The following is a 15,999-nucleotide window of genomic DNA, read 5'->3' as shown; positions in this document are numbered from 1 at the left end:
TGTTCAACAGGCGTTAGTGGTATATCTAGAAAGGATACTGTAGGACAGGAGGGCAGAGGTTTACGACGGAGAGTGAAGGTGATCTGACAACTGTATTTAAGCGAAAAATACAACAAGTGAATAAGATAAGCAATAATAACATGAACGATTTTCAGAGATATTTTCCATTGATAATACCTCCAATAACATGTCTACATTAGAATATCTCAAGCCATCTTGTTCTCTGGCGCCTCAAAGGATTATCAGGAATTGAAGAAAAATAACAATGTTAGAATTTTGACTTGGACAAGATTTGTAACATGTGGAACATTCCGGTCTTTATGGATAGTATTATTTTTGACAAAGCAGGGAGCATTGAGGGTTTTACAAATCATTTTGGATTATAAGGATTGGATACGAAAGGAATTCGATGATTTACTAGAGCCCCTAAGATCAACTAGGTAATTCCAAAATTTTAGTCTTTAATAAGGTTTCATACAACTTACCACTAAGCTCATCCCACTTCTTGGCACCCGCACACACATGGATGAAGCACACCAGTGCTAGAACCTACGAAATTATTGAGATTTGATTTAGTTTATTTTAGTATTATTATTTTTTCTACTTCCTTCTTCACAAATTTTACATTAACCTACTTTGATAACTTTTCAATTTTATTCCACAATTCAATCCACTGTTTACAATTTATTACTCATTAAAACAAGTTTAACGTCATCCATCTTAATTAACTAAATTACGTTAAAACTTTAAGTTTATGATAAAAATCCCAGTAAGTTAATAATAGGCATGACTTTGAATTAGCATTGAACATTATTAGAACAAAAATAAATATATGTTATCTGACATTTCGTCATTACTTTAAATCTTGTTTCATATTATCAATTATTCCCTGTCAATTATGTATATTATTTTGATTTTAGACTGATAAAAATATATTCACTTTTTTTACTAACACCTTGTTACTCATTCCTCTACTACAAGAAACTACTTATCTGACATAATGTTGATGAACATGACTGATTTAATGTTTCGATGATGGTATTCATCTTTATTTCATTCACGCTATTATTAATATTTATTTGATCCAGATATTCTGGTCATTATTAAATATTAACTTTAATTAATGACTACACATTTTTTTTAATATTCGATTTAAAATTACAATTTCATTAATATTTTTATTTCAATCAACTACACATGAAGGAAACGTATTGTGGTCATGAAAAAGTTTAAGATTGCAATGGAAATACACGCGTTGAAATATATTGAGTCCAAATATATATATCTAGCAAAATTGTGGCTATGTGTCTATATGAACAGTATAGCTATTAACAACAATTTAAAGGAACTTAAATTAAGTATATAAGCTAGTCATTCGCATGGAATGTTATAATTATGTTTTTGCAGAAGTCCTTTTGTTAAAAGTGCCACTTCATGTCACCAATTGTTCACTTTTTATACAATTCTCTCTGAACGGCTCTAGAAATTTTGATTAAACTCTTCATATCGAAGTGCTGTCAAGAGGTCTTGATGTCTGAATGTATACTATCAACCAAGGCTTTATCCTCGTTGGGCTTAGTTGGATTGTTGTTAATTTTGTGCTGAATAATCATATTGAATATGTTTTGAGATATTTCCATGACATTATAGTTATTTTTGTGCTCCTTAATATTAATTTTGCATTTCATATCTTTTTTATTATGTTTATCTTTCACTGCATTATCCAGATGACTATATAATGTGATTTACCCAGTTCTTTATCAGCATATAATTCAAATTTTATATATTTATTTAATCATGTTTTCAAACACTTTTTTTTATGTTAGCTGTGTCATCTTAGTAATATATTTAGTTTCTCTATTGGATTTATTTTAAAATTTTTTACATCACCTTTGTCATTTTTATTTGTTTGATTTCTATTATGAATGATTTTAAAATAATTTGTGATTAAACTTTTTTTTAAGTTATACTACACTTTCAGTTAGTGCTTCTATCTCTTTGTTTTATATATTATTATTTATAAATTATACTCGGCTTTTGCGGAAAAGAGAACCTACCTTGCCCTTGGCTAGGGTGAAGCTAGGAAAGATTTTTTTCGTATGAATTTCTTGACTCCACTCTCAGTCTCAGTCTCAGGTAAGACTGCATTAGATCGAAGGTACTTAAAGAATGATCCTGGTTCATAACAAAATTCAATGCTACCTCAGCAATCAAGGCCCCTTAGCTGAGATGGTCAACGACAGTACTCTAACTTTTTCAAGTTTATATAAATGCTTCACCTAGATCCTTTTATTTACGTTCTTTAGTTTTTTTTCTGCAGCAACCTTAAAAATATCGTCAACCGGTGATACTCCCATTTCTATGATATTTCCATACTTTTGTTCCTTAGAGATAAGAAAAATTTCAGGCTGGTTGTAACCAACACTGTAATTATTTATGATCCCAATACAGCTTGAGGTGCCGTCTGTCAATGACCTCGTTTTACCTGAACTTTCAATAAATCCTGATCACATCAAAAGCTTAAGATTTCATGGCCAATTCTTGATGTACAATTTCAGTCATAGTGCCTATGCAGATATACTTAAAATAACAGTCTGAAGTGATGTGCTGAATTGATTCTGATACTGTTCTATTGAACCAACATGATTCCATTCCAACTCATTATCGTATTGGGTTTTGACCTATTTATAAATTCTTGCTTCAAATAATTGATGATTTTACATGAAGAAAGTTTGTGTTAAATATTTCATAAAAATATATTCTCATTTAATTTTATCGATTGATTTGTTAAATTCTTTGCAGTAGTTAAAATTTCATGTTAGTACAATAGATCAAAACAATTTCACTACGTTTTTCGTATTATAAACAGTTTTAGCTATTACTAAAGACTAAAATGACATCTATATATTTAAAAATATCTAAATATTATCAGTTACAACTAAAAGATTCGTTCAGACTCACACTTTTCCTTGAACTCCTACCTTTCACCCATTAGGCCATTCTCAAGGATCAATCAACTAAATTTTTTTAATTACATTCTATTCATAATACATTATTCTAAAACAAAAATTTCCTACCTTATTCTCACTATCACAGCCAACATTGGTTATAACACTATTATGCCTTTGTCAAATTTGATCAATTGTTAATAACATATAAAACTTCTGAAAATAGGGAACAATATGCAATAAAAAATTAATTTTAATCATAATGTGCTAGATTATCAACTGTTATCACATTTTCACACATTATAATTATTTAGTTTACAATGTCATTTGACTTGGTCATTATATCAACAATTCATTGTGTAACCTACCTCAAGATCTCAGGTTGGCTATATCCTCATAATATTTTCAATTTTATTCTAGTCAATACTGTTCCCTAATTTAAGAAGTTTTATAGTTTATTGACTAATAATAAAATTTGACAAAGGCATTGTATCCTGTAATATTGTGATAACTAATGTTGGCTGACATCATAGTGTGAATAAGCTAAGAAATTTATACTTTCAGAATGTTTTTAGAATTAATTTATAAAGAATGGAATGTATTAAAGATAATAAAAAAGTGAGGGACTAAGTTTTAATAATTATGTATTATTTCGGGTATTATTTTTTCGTCAAAAGAGGTTTTAGAGCATATTTTTTTTAGGTTTATATGTATATATATATATATATACATACACATTGTTAAGAATAATTTGAACCTGTTCCAAGAAAAACTTAACTTCACTAATCGCAAGAAACAAAAATTTATCTATTTCCATCTATTTGTTTCCTGGCAACTGTTGGGTTGTATAATTAGGAAAATTACATATCATAAGAACCCTATATGAACAAAATAGACTCACCTTACACAGTGTATTCACTACCATCGCGTTTTTGAGTGAATGGACCGATTGCCATACGCAGTATAAGAAGTAGTTTCCCCTACTATTTTCCGTTTGTCATGTTTTGTCAATTGTTTCTGGTATGTTTGAATAGTATGGCAATGATTGCTTATTCGACATTATAATTCAGAATAATCTAAATAAAATTAGCCATTAGTGGATTGGAGAAATCCTATGTGTATCAGTCTATAAATATAGGTATTCTGTAATTCATAATTCAGTTGTTTCAAAATTTTTCGTTTGGATTAATTTTTTTTAGAAGACATTAATAAAATATTAAATGTGAATGACTATTTACATATTTTAGTTTAAAAAATAAATAAATTTTAATCATTTTTCGTTTTACTTTTGTACACTTCTTCTAATTATTTCTTTATTCAGAATTTTTTATATATTAAACGATTTTAAGCTGTGGATTTTTTTTGCATAGTTTATAGTTTTTTATTGCAAGCTATATAGCTTATTCTGGGTTTTTTCGCTGCATAAAATTGATAGGCCTTTATTTTAACCTAGCTGCTACAATCAAACTAGTTTACACTTGCAATTTATTGAAAATAGTGGAATGAAAAATGAATTTAGTTTAAAAATAGATATATATATATAGGAAATATTAAAAATAAGTCATTACATTCAAGGTAGGAAAATCCAGCATTGGGAGCCTACCTAGCCGGTGGTCGCTCAAGCTGCAAACTCAGGTACCTCAGTTTGCAACGAGCTCTCATTAAACATTAAAACCTGCCGGGAAGGTATGGTGGCAACCGACTTCCAGATATGGTGGCATTTGATTCTTAGTATGATGGCATTTCCGAGAGCTTAGTTCTAAAACAGAGCAGACTTGAGAGATAGAAGGCATCCGGAGTTGTGGACCAGCTATGCCTCAGAGTGGAACAGTTAGGCCTCAGAGTGGAACATCTAGGCCTCAGAGTGGAATAGCTAGGCCTCAGAGTGGAACAGCTAGGCCTCAGAGTCGAACAGCTAGGCTTCAGAGTGGAACAGCTAGGCTAACAAAACACTAGAATTCTTCCTTCCATCGATAGAAGGAAAATAAATCCAATACACAGATGAGTGATAGTCCTACACTGTAATTTAAATTAAACTTTAATAGTAAATTTTGGTAAATAATTCCAGTATTCACAAAGATTCATGAGCTCTCTGATAAGATAAGATATTATCATGTGTAAATACATGTAATAAACCTTGTATTAGTCTCAGCGTGATTTGATGGTTTAAATACTCTGCATGCCACTTTATTACCATAGCTAAGTAAATTTATGAACACGTTTATTTTGGAAAATATATCTAATGATTGAGTATTACATCTAGCATACCATGGAAGGGATTCTGTAGTACTATAGCTTTTGATTTAGATTAATATGTTTTAATATATTTTTATTAACAATTGGTCGGTTCCTATTGAAATACATAGTTTAATTACATATTATAAATACATAAATATATAATGCGGTAAATATTGAATATAAATGCGGTTGTCGGATTTAATTTATCCGATTTTTACCCCCACCCAACCTAGAAAAATGTATTACTAGAAAAGTAGCACATTATTATCTATTTAAACAGGTTGCTTTTCTTTTTTTCTTCTGCTAAAATTTTCCTCAGGACTTCTATTGTCTTTAGGATTGCAATAGAGTTGTGGTAGACCCATCAGGTGTCCGTCGCGAACCAAGTAGGATCAATCCTTTGTGGATATCCGTTGGTTTTATTCTTCTAATCTGTTCTATAGAAGAAGCTTCGATTCATTCTTTAATTCTTTCCCAGATGTTTTCCGGCCGATTCTCTAAACCTTATAAATAAATATAACTGGCTTAGTGTAAAAACTTTTCATCAATAGTACTCAATGACTTATATACTTCTTGCTCTTATTCCTGTGTTTGGTTGTTGAGACATGTTAAATTTCGTAGAGATTTTAGTAATTCTTGCTTTCCTATATTAAGGTTCACAATGCTCTCTTGGGTTGAATTCGATACTTTTGGTATAAAGCACCCTATGGTTTTAGAGTTACTTCAGTGAGCTACAAAAATCCCCATCTACCTTCAATGACGTGCTCATACAAATAGGTTAACTGAATGAATAATGTTGCACTAATCATTTCAACCATTAATTTACGCGTACATTAATCATAGTTTTAAACTCTTTACTTTTTATAATAATTATGCATACACATATTCATCTACAGATATGTATATGCTGGTAGACGGATAATGTCCAAGGAAAGAATGCGACTTTGGGAAAGTAAATCAGATGATTATTATACAATATGTATAGAACATTAGGAACTCCATCATTTTTGAAAACGGCTCACTGAGAAGAAATGTGTTAGACATAGACACATCTGTACCGCTACAACCCATGAAGGGTCGGGGGTTCAGTACTTTGTAAGGAAGTAGTGTTACTAGACCAACGGTTATGCAAGGAGGTGATTAGACATAGACACATAGACACAAGTCCCTACAACGACTGACATTTGAACAGGCATTTGGAACGTTGCTGAATATTCCTTATTTAAGTTCTCAACCCTCAAGCGTTTACTTGATTGTCTTAGGTCTTGATAGAGCCTTTAAGACAGATTCCTTCGGTTCCTCGCAATGTACGTGCCGGAGTGGGCGGAGATTGAGATATGTCCGAGAATAAGAGGATTGAGCTACTAAGTGTCAAACGACAGGGAAGTGGAGAAGTGCTTTAGTGCATTTAATAATTATTACATGTTTTTAATAAAATATAAAATCAATATTCAAATCTTTTATAATGTCATTCAAATCTTACATTGAAAATATTAACGAACTTCTCCTACCCCTTCAACTATCACAATTTACTTCTTGAGTTGAATAAATGTTTTTAAATGTATATCTATTTTTATTTTATATTATGTTTTTTATTTATTTATATCTCTTTACAAGAAAAAATATTAGATGTGAAAAATTTTCCTATTTAAATTTAATTTTTTTAAAAATTTATAAATATGTCAAGTCAATTATTAACTATAACAAAACTATAACTATTAACAAATCAATTACAACACGTCATTTGATGGTATTTTAATGGTTGTTTAGCGTACTTTTACTAGTTTTTTTATACTTTTCGAATTTAATGCTTTAATTATCACTAGTGCACTTCGGTATGGGGGAATAAATTAATGTACATCCTGTAGGTAAAATAACTGTACCATAGAATAGGCGCTTGTCGTGTTTTACACAGAATAACAACTGTTTTTAGCTAATTTTCTTTTATAACATATTTATCTCTTAAACATTATAGAATCCATGAATATTTAAATTAACGTTTTTAGTCCTTGTACATGGCCTTAGATTAAATGTATAACAAACAATAATAAACTATTTCTTTCTTTGTACTGTTCAGTTTAATTCATTTTAATACAAAAAATAAATTCAATTTCATAATTTTTAAATTGGAATCCAATCTGTAAGAACGTTGATAAGCTTATCAAAACAGTTGCACGAGATGTCCCAGGGTCTTTTCACGAAGTAGACGTGCATGGATGTCAGGCCATATTTGTCCACCATATTGTCCAAGCATTTTGGTCTGTTGGGTGTGATAATCTGGAAGAATAAGATATTATTTCATAGTTTCTATGGAACAAAAAATCATAATCAAGCTACCGAAAAAATACCAATTTTTATGTTAACTATAGAAAAAGATACATTTTTAAAAAATAAATAATGCTTATCTAGTAATTGTACATAGTATTTAAATAAATAAATAATAAGATATAATTGAAATTATATAGACAGTCAATAATGTACTGTAATTTAATCTAGAATTTAATAAAAAATAATTCATTACTAAGTCAACAATCTAATATATTTGGTATTATATTATTAATACTGTTTATAGATAAGACAATACAAATGTTTTATGTACATATTTTTACCAAAAAATATTAATTATTTCAATTTAATTTTATAATTATTCTGAATAATATCAATGATTAATATAGAACAATAAATAATATACAATACTTTTTTGACACATTGCCTTTTAAATAGGACTGAAGAGTTAAGGGAAACTCGAGACGCAGCTCTATCGAGATTTGATAAATAAATAATAACTGGTGAGTTCATATAAAATGTAAAAATATCCCCTCTTTCCGAAAAGTTATGAAGATTGTCAGACCAATTACTTAATGATCCTCTTTCGTTAATTTTTAATTCAAAAATAGTGCAGCTATATGTACATAAAAAAATGTTTTTCCTTTGCAAGTATTTTCAGATATTAACATTATTTTTTAAAATATTAATTGATTTAGGAACTAATTACTTAAAATTTTAAGAACGTTATAAATGACGGCATCCATAACGATTAGGCAAATTAAAAAAAATTAATTAAAATTTTGTTCGTCTTCTTTGGATCGCGGAATGTACTGCACGGGAGTCTTTTTCGATGTAGAACAGGCTTTTGATCAGGTCTGGCACCCGGGACTGCTTTACAAACTCCGTAAATTCCTACCTCCTACATACTTTCTCATTATTCGTTCCTTCCTCATTGATAGATTATTGCAAGTAAACCACAATAGTTCCTGTTCATCCCTCTATTCTCAGTCCGCTGGTGTTCCACAAGGTAGTAAGTATCCTTGGTCCCATCCTCTACACCGTCTATACAGTTGACATTCCAACCAATCCTACACTATCCTCACCACATATGCCGAAGATACATGTGTTAATAATAACACATTAATTGCATCCCAAACCCTCCAATCCCATACCACAGCCCTCAAAGAATGGTGTCGTAATTGGAAGATTAAGATAAATTGCAACAAATCCCATCAAATCACCTTTACCCTTCGTCGTAAACCTACCGACTGCCCTACAGTTTCATTTAATAATGTTACGCTTACTCCTGTCGAATAGATCCGCTACCTTGGGCTACATTTGGACAAACCATTAACCTGGAATCCTCACACGAGACTGAAAAGACAGGGAACTGCACATCAATTTCGACTATTACAGCACATACTAGACAAACGGTCTAAACTTCCAACACATTACAAAAGACTGATTTACATGACTGTAATAAGGCCAATCTGGATGGAGTTGAGCTTTGGGGCTCCACTAAACCTTCGAATTTCTATCGTATTTAATCCTTAAAATCCAAAATCCTTCGTAAAATCCTCAATGCTCCTTACTTTGTCACAAATAAAATCATACATAAAGACCTTCATGTTCCCTATGTAATCGATCTAGCCCGAACCAGATATCATCCTTCCATGATAAACTCCCTAACCTTACAAACCCCCTGGTTTCTAACCTTGCATCCTCTTACATTTCTGAAAGTCCTCCGAGACGCCTGAAAAGAAGATGGTCATGAGACCAACTAATGTAAAATGTCATTAGAGTGTTACCAATAGGTAGCAGCTCTACACGCTGTAACACTTAATTTTAACTAAGATCATATTTACTAAATGTATTATGTAATATACAGTTGTATATTTCAATAAAGATATTAAAAAAAATGTTAAATGAATTATTTTTGAGTTTAATTCAATTAAAAAATGAAACTAAACAATAAAGAGCAGTAGTTTCGAAAACAAAAGGCCAATATCTTTATCTGATGTGTAAATTTTAAGTTTAAATTTTAATTAAAACAGGGCTTATATTGCTTAAAAAAATTGTAAGAAATGTTTCTCTCTACAGTGGTGAATTGAATGTTTCAATATAAAAATATATATATATATATATATAAAACATTATATATTATTTATATAAATGCATCCCAATACTTTTTAGAAATTAAAAACTCCTGATAATTATCTTTATTCATATCTCATGCAGTACTATCATAAATTCTATGACTAGATGTTACATTTGTTACTTACACTTAATGCTAGCTTTGGTGGGTGTTCGTACCAGTCCCTCTTTTTACCAGCAGTTCCTTTCCCTGGTGTTGCCAAGCCATATCCAACAAGGTTTCCATCTTCGTAAAGTGGAAAAAGAGCGAAAAGCTCCTTGCATGTGCCCAAATCTTTATATACATTGTAGAAGAAATGTTTACCTAAAACACAATTTCATTCATAATGTCATTCGGTTTACTATTTTGTTTTTATATACTCACTTGTTACTGAAATAGTTACTCATATTTCTTACAAACAAGTAAAAAGGATTTTATTAAATCTCACCCATAGATCTTAAGCATCCTTGCTTGTAAAAGTCACCAAACCTATCTCCTTCCGGCATTTTTCTTGGGATTTCAATGAGTTCGCCTTTAATGTAAACCCAGAGACCATCTCCAATTTCCCCATTGGCTACACGGCCATCTTCAGTAAGTTTTTCTTTTTTAGTAAAAAACAAATAAAATGAGATATTAGTGATAAATATTTCATAGTGTATAGAATATATTTTTATATGAATAGTAATGTTTTATATAGACTTAAGTATATATATGCATAATGTTCAAATATTTAAACACAAACTATTCTTGAAATTATTTATTTATTACCCACTATCAATTTTGAAGGAACTCCACCTTATATGAGTTTTTGGAGAGGCTTTAAATAATAAAATATTGTTAAGTATAAATAATAGCAATAGAACTGGCTGTTTGTTTCTTCTATAAAGTTTTAATTATGTATTAATGTAATGTATTTAACATATATTGCAATGGAGTTACATTTAATTAATTAAACTAGCAATTTGAATTTAATTTTTAAAGATAGCAATGAGTGTTTAGCATATTTGATTTTCAGACATTACTTAAAAAAAAGTCAAGCTGGACCAATTTAGTTAGGAAGTGTCATACACCGATTGGAATATATTGTCCATTAATAAATAAAGTTACCTGGATTGGTTATGTAGGCTCTGAAACTGTAAGCTGGGATTTCGAAGAAATTGGTCTCTTTGTAAGTGTGCAAAAGAGCTTGGTAATCGTAATCTGAGGGATCCACATTGGCCACGTCCTTTTTTAAGAACTGAAATTTAAATAAAAAATTATCTTTCTTTAATTTATGGGATATAGATACGCATTTTAAAACCCAAGTATCTTATTATTTATCCAGAATTTAATGATTTTAATTTATATATTGTAAATTTTATGACTAATAAATTATATGTTTACACTTACTGAGGTTTGGATTCCAACTATGTTTCCCTTCCTGTCGTACAAGAAGCATGCCCTAGGATCGTTGGGGTAGCAGTAGATGTCGACGGGTAGGTTAAACCCTTCTTCTGGTTGGACCTTAACGTAGTCTTTAATCTTACGATCAGTGGTGGTTGTAGGTACGCGGTGAAAGCCCAATATTTTGAGGAGGTCAAATCGAACTGAAATTATTGGTTATTAGAAATATATATATATTTAGAACTATATACCTTTTTTTTAACTACACTGAAATATTTATGCAGTAAATATATATAATATATATTTCCTGCATAAATATTTCAGTGTAGTTAAAAAAATGTATATAGTTCTAAATAGTTTCCTGACTATTTCTATGTTTTTTTAATTCCTGATACTTTATGTTTCTGCATATTACTTTTTCTGAAAATTATCCTTTTTCTACATATTTCTGCAGTGAATATAAATATGCAGAAAAAGGATAATCACTAAAATTACGTAATTAATCATTTCGTTTCAATGTTAATGCTTTGTTATTTGCGAATAAAAACTGCAGAACGAGCCGTTGAAATTGATTTTATGGACGGGTAACCAGAAGTTCTTGAAGAAATTTGTTTAAGTTTAAATTGAACAATGTCTCCACTAACCTTCAAGCTTTTTTCCTTGAGTATCAATACAATACCCAATGCAGTAATATTATAGCATTAGTAAAACATAATATTAGAATGCTATTATAATTTTTCATGAATTTTATCATTTGTTTTTTTCAGAGTTGTAATTAGTCGTAAATCAATCACAACGTAAACTTCATATTTAAATGGACGTATTTTTTTTTGTTTCTATCACATTTTATGTATTATACTTTATCATCAATGTCTTGGCTAATTTTTCTTTGTATTCGTATACTATAAAGCAAGGCTCTGCGCCAGGTGCAAGATAAAGCATAATCATAATATCTTTATTTAATAAATTAATAAAAAATATTGGATCATTGAATTTTCACAAAATTTTGTTGTTTTGTAGGGTTTGGATTTCTGATGCCTATGTGAAAAATTGATGTTAGGAGCAATAGCTGAACATTTTTTCACCTTCTTTTGACAATTTTATAGTAGACAAATGAGTTCTAGAGAATGAGATGAAATTTGCCTAAAGCCTTTTCCTTATAGCCCTTAATTTTCATCTGTAGACTGAATCCTAGAGAAAAAACTGATAAAACCTTAAGAAAGAAATCAAATCTTTATTTGCTTATTATTCAAAATTTATTCATATTTCAGAATTATTTTCCAAATATTTCTACAATTACCTGTTGAATTTTTATTAATTTCCTATTAACAAACATATTACAATCCAAATGCTATTTTGAAATGATTTAAGTATTTCAAAAAAATAAAATAATAAATATACATTAGGCCAATATTACGAAAGATAAAGCAAACAATGATTGTATTAAATTTCATTATAAGGTATTTCATTTGAGTGGACAAACTAGACATGTATTGGTAAATTAATAGATTTACATAATTATTGAATTAAACTTATAGTTAATGATTGTACAAATCATACAGATATAAATAACTTTGTTTCACCCACACGAGTATAGTTGATCATAACTTTACATTGACTCATTATGGAAATAATAACTGTAAATAATAATACTTGAATACATTTTATAATTTAATTAATTTATATCTACATCATCAATGAAACCACAATAAAAAAGAGAAAGGAAAAATATAAAAAATAACCATGATAAAAAGTTAAAACAATTAATTGAACTAGCATATAATTATCCCTGGTCATAACTTATAAAGTAATTTTCCAATGTGTAGTGGTTTTACACATCTGTAAAAGTAATGAAAATAAAAATTTAAATAAAATAAACAGTTATTCATTCATAAATGTTGGTTTTAAATTGTATCAATGAAGCTTACCACTAAGGTCATCCCACTTCTTAGCACCCGTACACACATGGATGAAGCACACCAGTGCTAGGACCTACGATCATTGAGATTTAATTTATATTTGTATTTTACTAATAATTATGATGATAGCAAATTTAATAATATTGTTGATATATGCAAAAACAAAGTTTCGTGATTTCAGTTGATAAAATAATACAAGGCTATGTATATGATCAATATTATTAATTGTTGAAACAAAGAAATATATTTTTCTCGCACGATATTTCAGACGTAAAGTGAAATAACAAAATAATCTATAATATTAAAAATTATTTATAATTTAAATTTATTTGTACAATAAAATTATTAATAAAGTTTATTTGAACAATAAATTTATTTGTACCATAAAATTGTCTTATCCATATCATTTGCTTTATATATTTGGAATAATGTTAAAATTTTATAATACCAATCTAAATTATTATTGTTTTTACTGATTTGAACTAATTATACGTAAAACTTAACTTCATTTATCGGAAAATGTACAATAAAAATAAAACATTATTTAATTTTAAACTATTATCATTTGTCCATAATTAGTCAAAACAATATCATAAGATCCATTTATAAACAAAAAACACTTACCTTACACAGTGTCTTCACCATCATGGCGGTATTGAGCAAGGTGTCAGCGAGGCATATCGCAGTATAAGAAGTAGTTCCCCTACCACTCTTCGTTTGTCAATTGCCAATGAAATGTTTGAGTAGTATTAAGAAAACTGTTTATTTGACATTATTATTCAGAATATTCTGAATAAAATGAATTTATTAATGTTTAACAGGTAATTGCTGGATCTTCACTTGTTTGACTGGGATGTGAAATGTAAACTATGACATTGTAAATATGGACATTGCGTAGTTCACAATTCAGTTATACAGGTTTCAAAATGTTTCGTTCATACTATATCTTTTGAAGGAGTATTATTTCCTCAACGATTCGTGGTTGATGGAATTTAATACCAGCTACAATAGAAATATTTCGCAAAATACGGCTCAGTATACACAAAAAAAAACTTTATAGGTATAATACACACAAGAATGTTTACATAACAAGTACTACTGAGCTAATGACACGTACTCTAATGCTAGCTAGGCTATATATAATATATATAAATAGTGATGAGGGATTAGTGCTGATGCTACATTAAATTTGATGGTGATCCGGGGATATCTCCTCCCATCCGAAGAATGAAGCTTCCTACCGAATGACTGGATGAGAATGTGCCCAAGGGTTGAAGGGCTGTGACTGTGGAACTTCTGCTGTTGGTTTGTTGATGCTAAAGACTTTCCTAAGTTGAGAATACTTGAGGTATATATGATACAAGAATAAGTAAAGCACAATAATTGAGAAAATTATTTGCAATATTGCAGGTATATACATATGATGATCCCATGATAAGCTATCCAATTCTAATGACTTTGTAGTGACTGGGTACAACTGTTGTTACAAGATTGTTTTGGTGTACTGATGGAGCTGATAACAAGTAAAATGGTGAAAGTTTTCTACTTTTTTTTGGGATTGATAGAATATAGTGAATTGTACCATTTCTTATAGCACAGTGGATTTTGCTAGTTAATCATAAGGTTTCCAAATCTTTACTTATAAATTTTTTTGTAAATGTGTATGTTTAATAATATCAGCGTGTGGTATACCAAGTCTACACATCTCCAGAGATTTTTCTATATCAACAATTCGAATTGTTATATAATTTATAATTGAATAGAGTTCTTCTAAGTGTATTTTGTATTTGTTTTTGTCAGTTTGTGTTATGACTTCGTTCAATTTTTTATTATTATTATTTATAATTCATTTATCTTCATTAAATTTGGAAATCATTTTCTTGTCGATTGTAAGTTCTTTAGTATAGTATTTTCGTTGTGTTCAAGATTTTCAATAATGTTATCATACCTTTCCTTAATGGAAGCATCCATATTACCAGTTAACTATTTGATAGCAGTACTGAGACCATTAATAAGTCTTCATTTATTTCTGTTATGTGACGCTAAAGATTCGATTTTATCTTTTAAGTACAGAATTTGTTTAAGTGATATGTTATAAATGGATTCTTTAGCTGGGAAATGTATTAAACCCTGTTTAATAGTTTATATATTGTCAATTAAATCAAAGAAATGTAAGTAATAAATTACTGTGTCATAATCTTCCCAGACAAAGAGTCAGCGAGCTTAAAAGTCATTAAACCTCCAGAATGTGTCACGTCAGTTAGTTGATAAGCTACCGTCGGAGTCACTATCAGCAGTGTCCAGATCAACAACTGGTCCAATATCATCTGTAAGCAAAACACATGTCTTCTCACGATACTTTCTAGGTCTCCTTACGTTGTTAGTATGTGCATGCACTATTTTGTTTTTATCCACAAAGGTATAGACTGGCTTGTAGAGGTTCTCATCTTTTGTCCTAACACGTCGTTTTATGTAGGCCTCCTCGCGTATTTCGGTTGGGTCTTCTCGATTTTGATTTAACCGTTCGGTACGTTTTTCTTTTTCATCCGAAATATGTCTATGAGCTAATTTATGTATTACATTTAATTTATCGTGATATTTTTGTACAAAACTTTTCTTAATTATTTGTTCATTCCGATCGGGATCAATAATTTTTCCGAAGGTAATTTACATTTGGTGTTAATTCAAGATTTTTATTTAATGTTTCATTAAACGTTGAAACCGCAATATTTACATTAGTTTGTAACCTAATAGAAGGATTTTCCTCTTTTATGACCCGTAATAGTTCAATGAATGTAGAATGTGTCCGATTAAGTGTTCTTAAAGAATTAGAGTTATTTGAAACTGTTTAGTGGCATATGATTCCTAAACTTTCTAGTAAATTTTGAATTAAGGCATTTTTGTATTCTCTACCCTGGTCCATCGTGATTTGTACCGGAGGGGGAGCCAATCATGGTCACTGACTATAGCTCAGGGGAGGAAATTACAGGGGTGACAAAATAATATTGGAAGAAGCATTGTGAACGTGAGGAAAAGAGATCGAATAAAAAATGGTCACCCCGGGATGTGCTGACTATTACTCCTGAAAGAGAAGGCCTATATAGGAAAG

General features: G+C 29.8%; 2 protein-coding genes across 2 annotated transcripts in view; both read right to left on the bottom strand.

The window, feature by feature from the left end:
* The window catches only part of LOC106688387 (uncharacterized), a 10,790-nt gene extending 6,847 nt beyond the window's left edge, over positions 1 to 3,943 (bottom strand). The window contains exons 1-2 of the mRNA XM_014432808.2: positions 3,850 to 3,943; positions 486 to 549 (exon numbers count right to left, since the gene is read on the bottom strand). Coding sequence (XP_014288294.1) covers positions 486 to 549; positions 3,850 to 3,873 — 88 coding nt within the window. The 5' untranslated portion in view covers positions 3,874 to 3,943. The remainder of the gene's footprint in view (positions 1 to 485; positions 550 to 3,849) is intronic.
* Positions 3,944 to 7,236: 3,293 nt separating this feature from the next.
* Positions 7,237 to 13,610, bottom strand: LOC106688388 (uncharacterized). The gene is made up of 7 exons (XM_014432809.3): positions 13,515 to 13,610; positions 12,900 to 12,963; positions 10,978 to 11,174; positions 10,696 to 10,825; positions 10,037 to 10,189; positions 9,737 to 9,912; positions 7,237 to 7,463 (listed from the first exon to the last, which is right to left on the bottom strand). The coding sequence occupies exons 1-7, from the start codon at positions 13,536 to 13,538 to the stop codon at positions 7,308 to 7,310; spliced, it is 900 nt and encodes a 299-aa protein (XP_014288295.1). The 5' UTR covers positions 13,539 to 13,610; the 3' UTR covers positions 7,237 to 7,307.
* Positions 13,611 to 15,999: the final 2,389 nt, after the last annotated feature.

This window comes from Halyomorpha halys, unplaced genomic scaffold, assembly GCF_000696795.3.
Source record: "Halyomorpha halys isolate HHAL.00 unplaced genomic scaffold, Hhal_1.1 Scaffold1122.1, whole genome shotgun sequence".
Taxonomy (NCBI): Eukaryota; Metazoa; Arthropoda; class Insecta; order Hemiptera; family Pentatomidae; genus Halyomorpha; species Halyomorpha halys.
Note: the sequence above shows the minus strand (reverse complement) of the source record. Positions and strands in the feature narration are given on the sequence as shown.

Excerpts from the sequence above, each read along its gene's own strand:
- LOC106688388 (XM_014432809.3), bottom strand. The coding sequence starts at position 13,538 with ATGATGGTGAAGACACTGTGTAAG. Across the intron at positions 10,826-10,977 it reads TAGTTGGAATCCAAACCTCA|TTCTTAAAAAAGGACGTGGC; the intron begins GTAAGTGTAAAC and ends TTTAAATTTCAG. Across the intron at positions 10,190-10,695 it reads AGCCTACATAACCAATCCAG|AAAAACTTACTGAAGATGGC; the intron begins GTAACTTTATTT and ends TTACTAAAAAAG.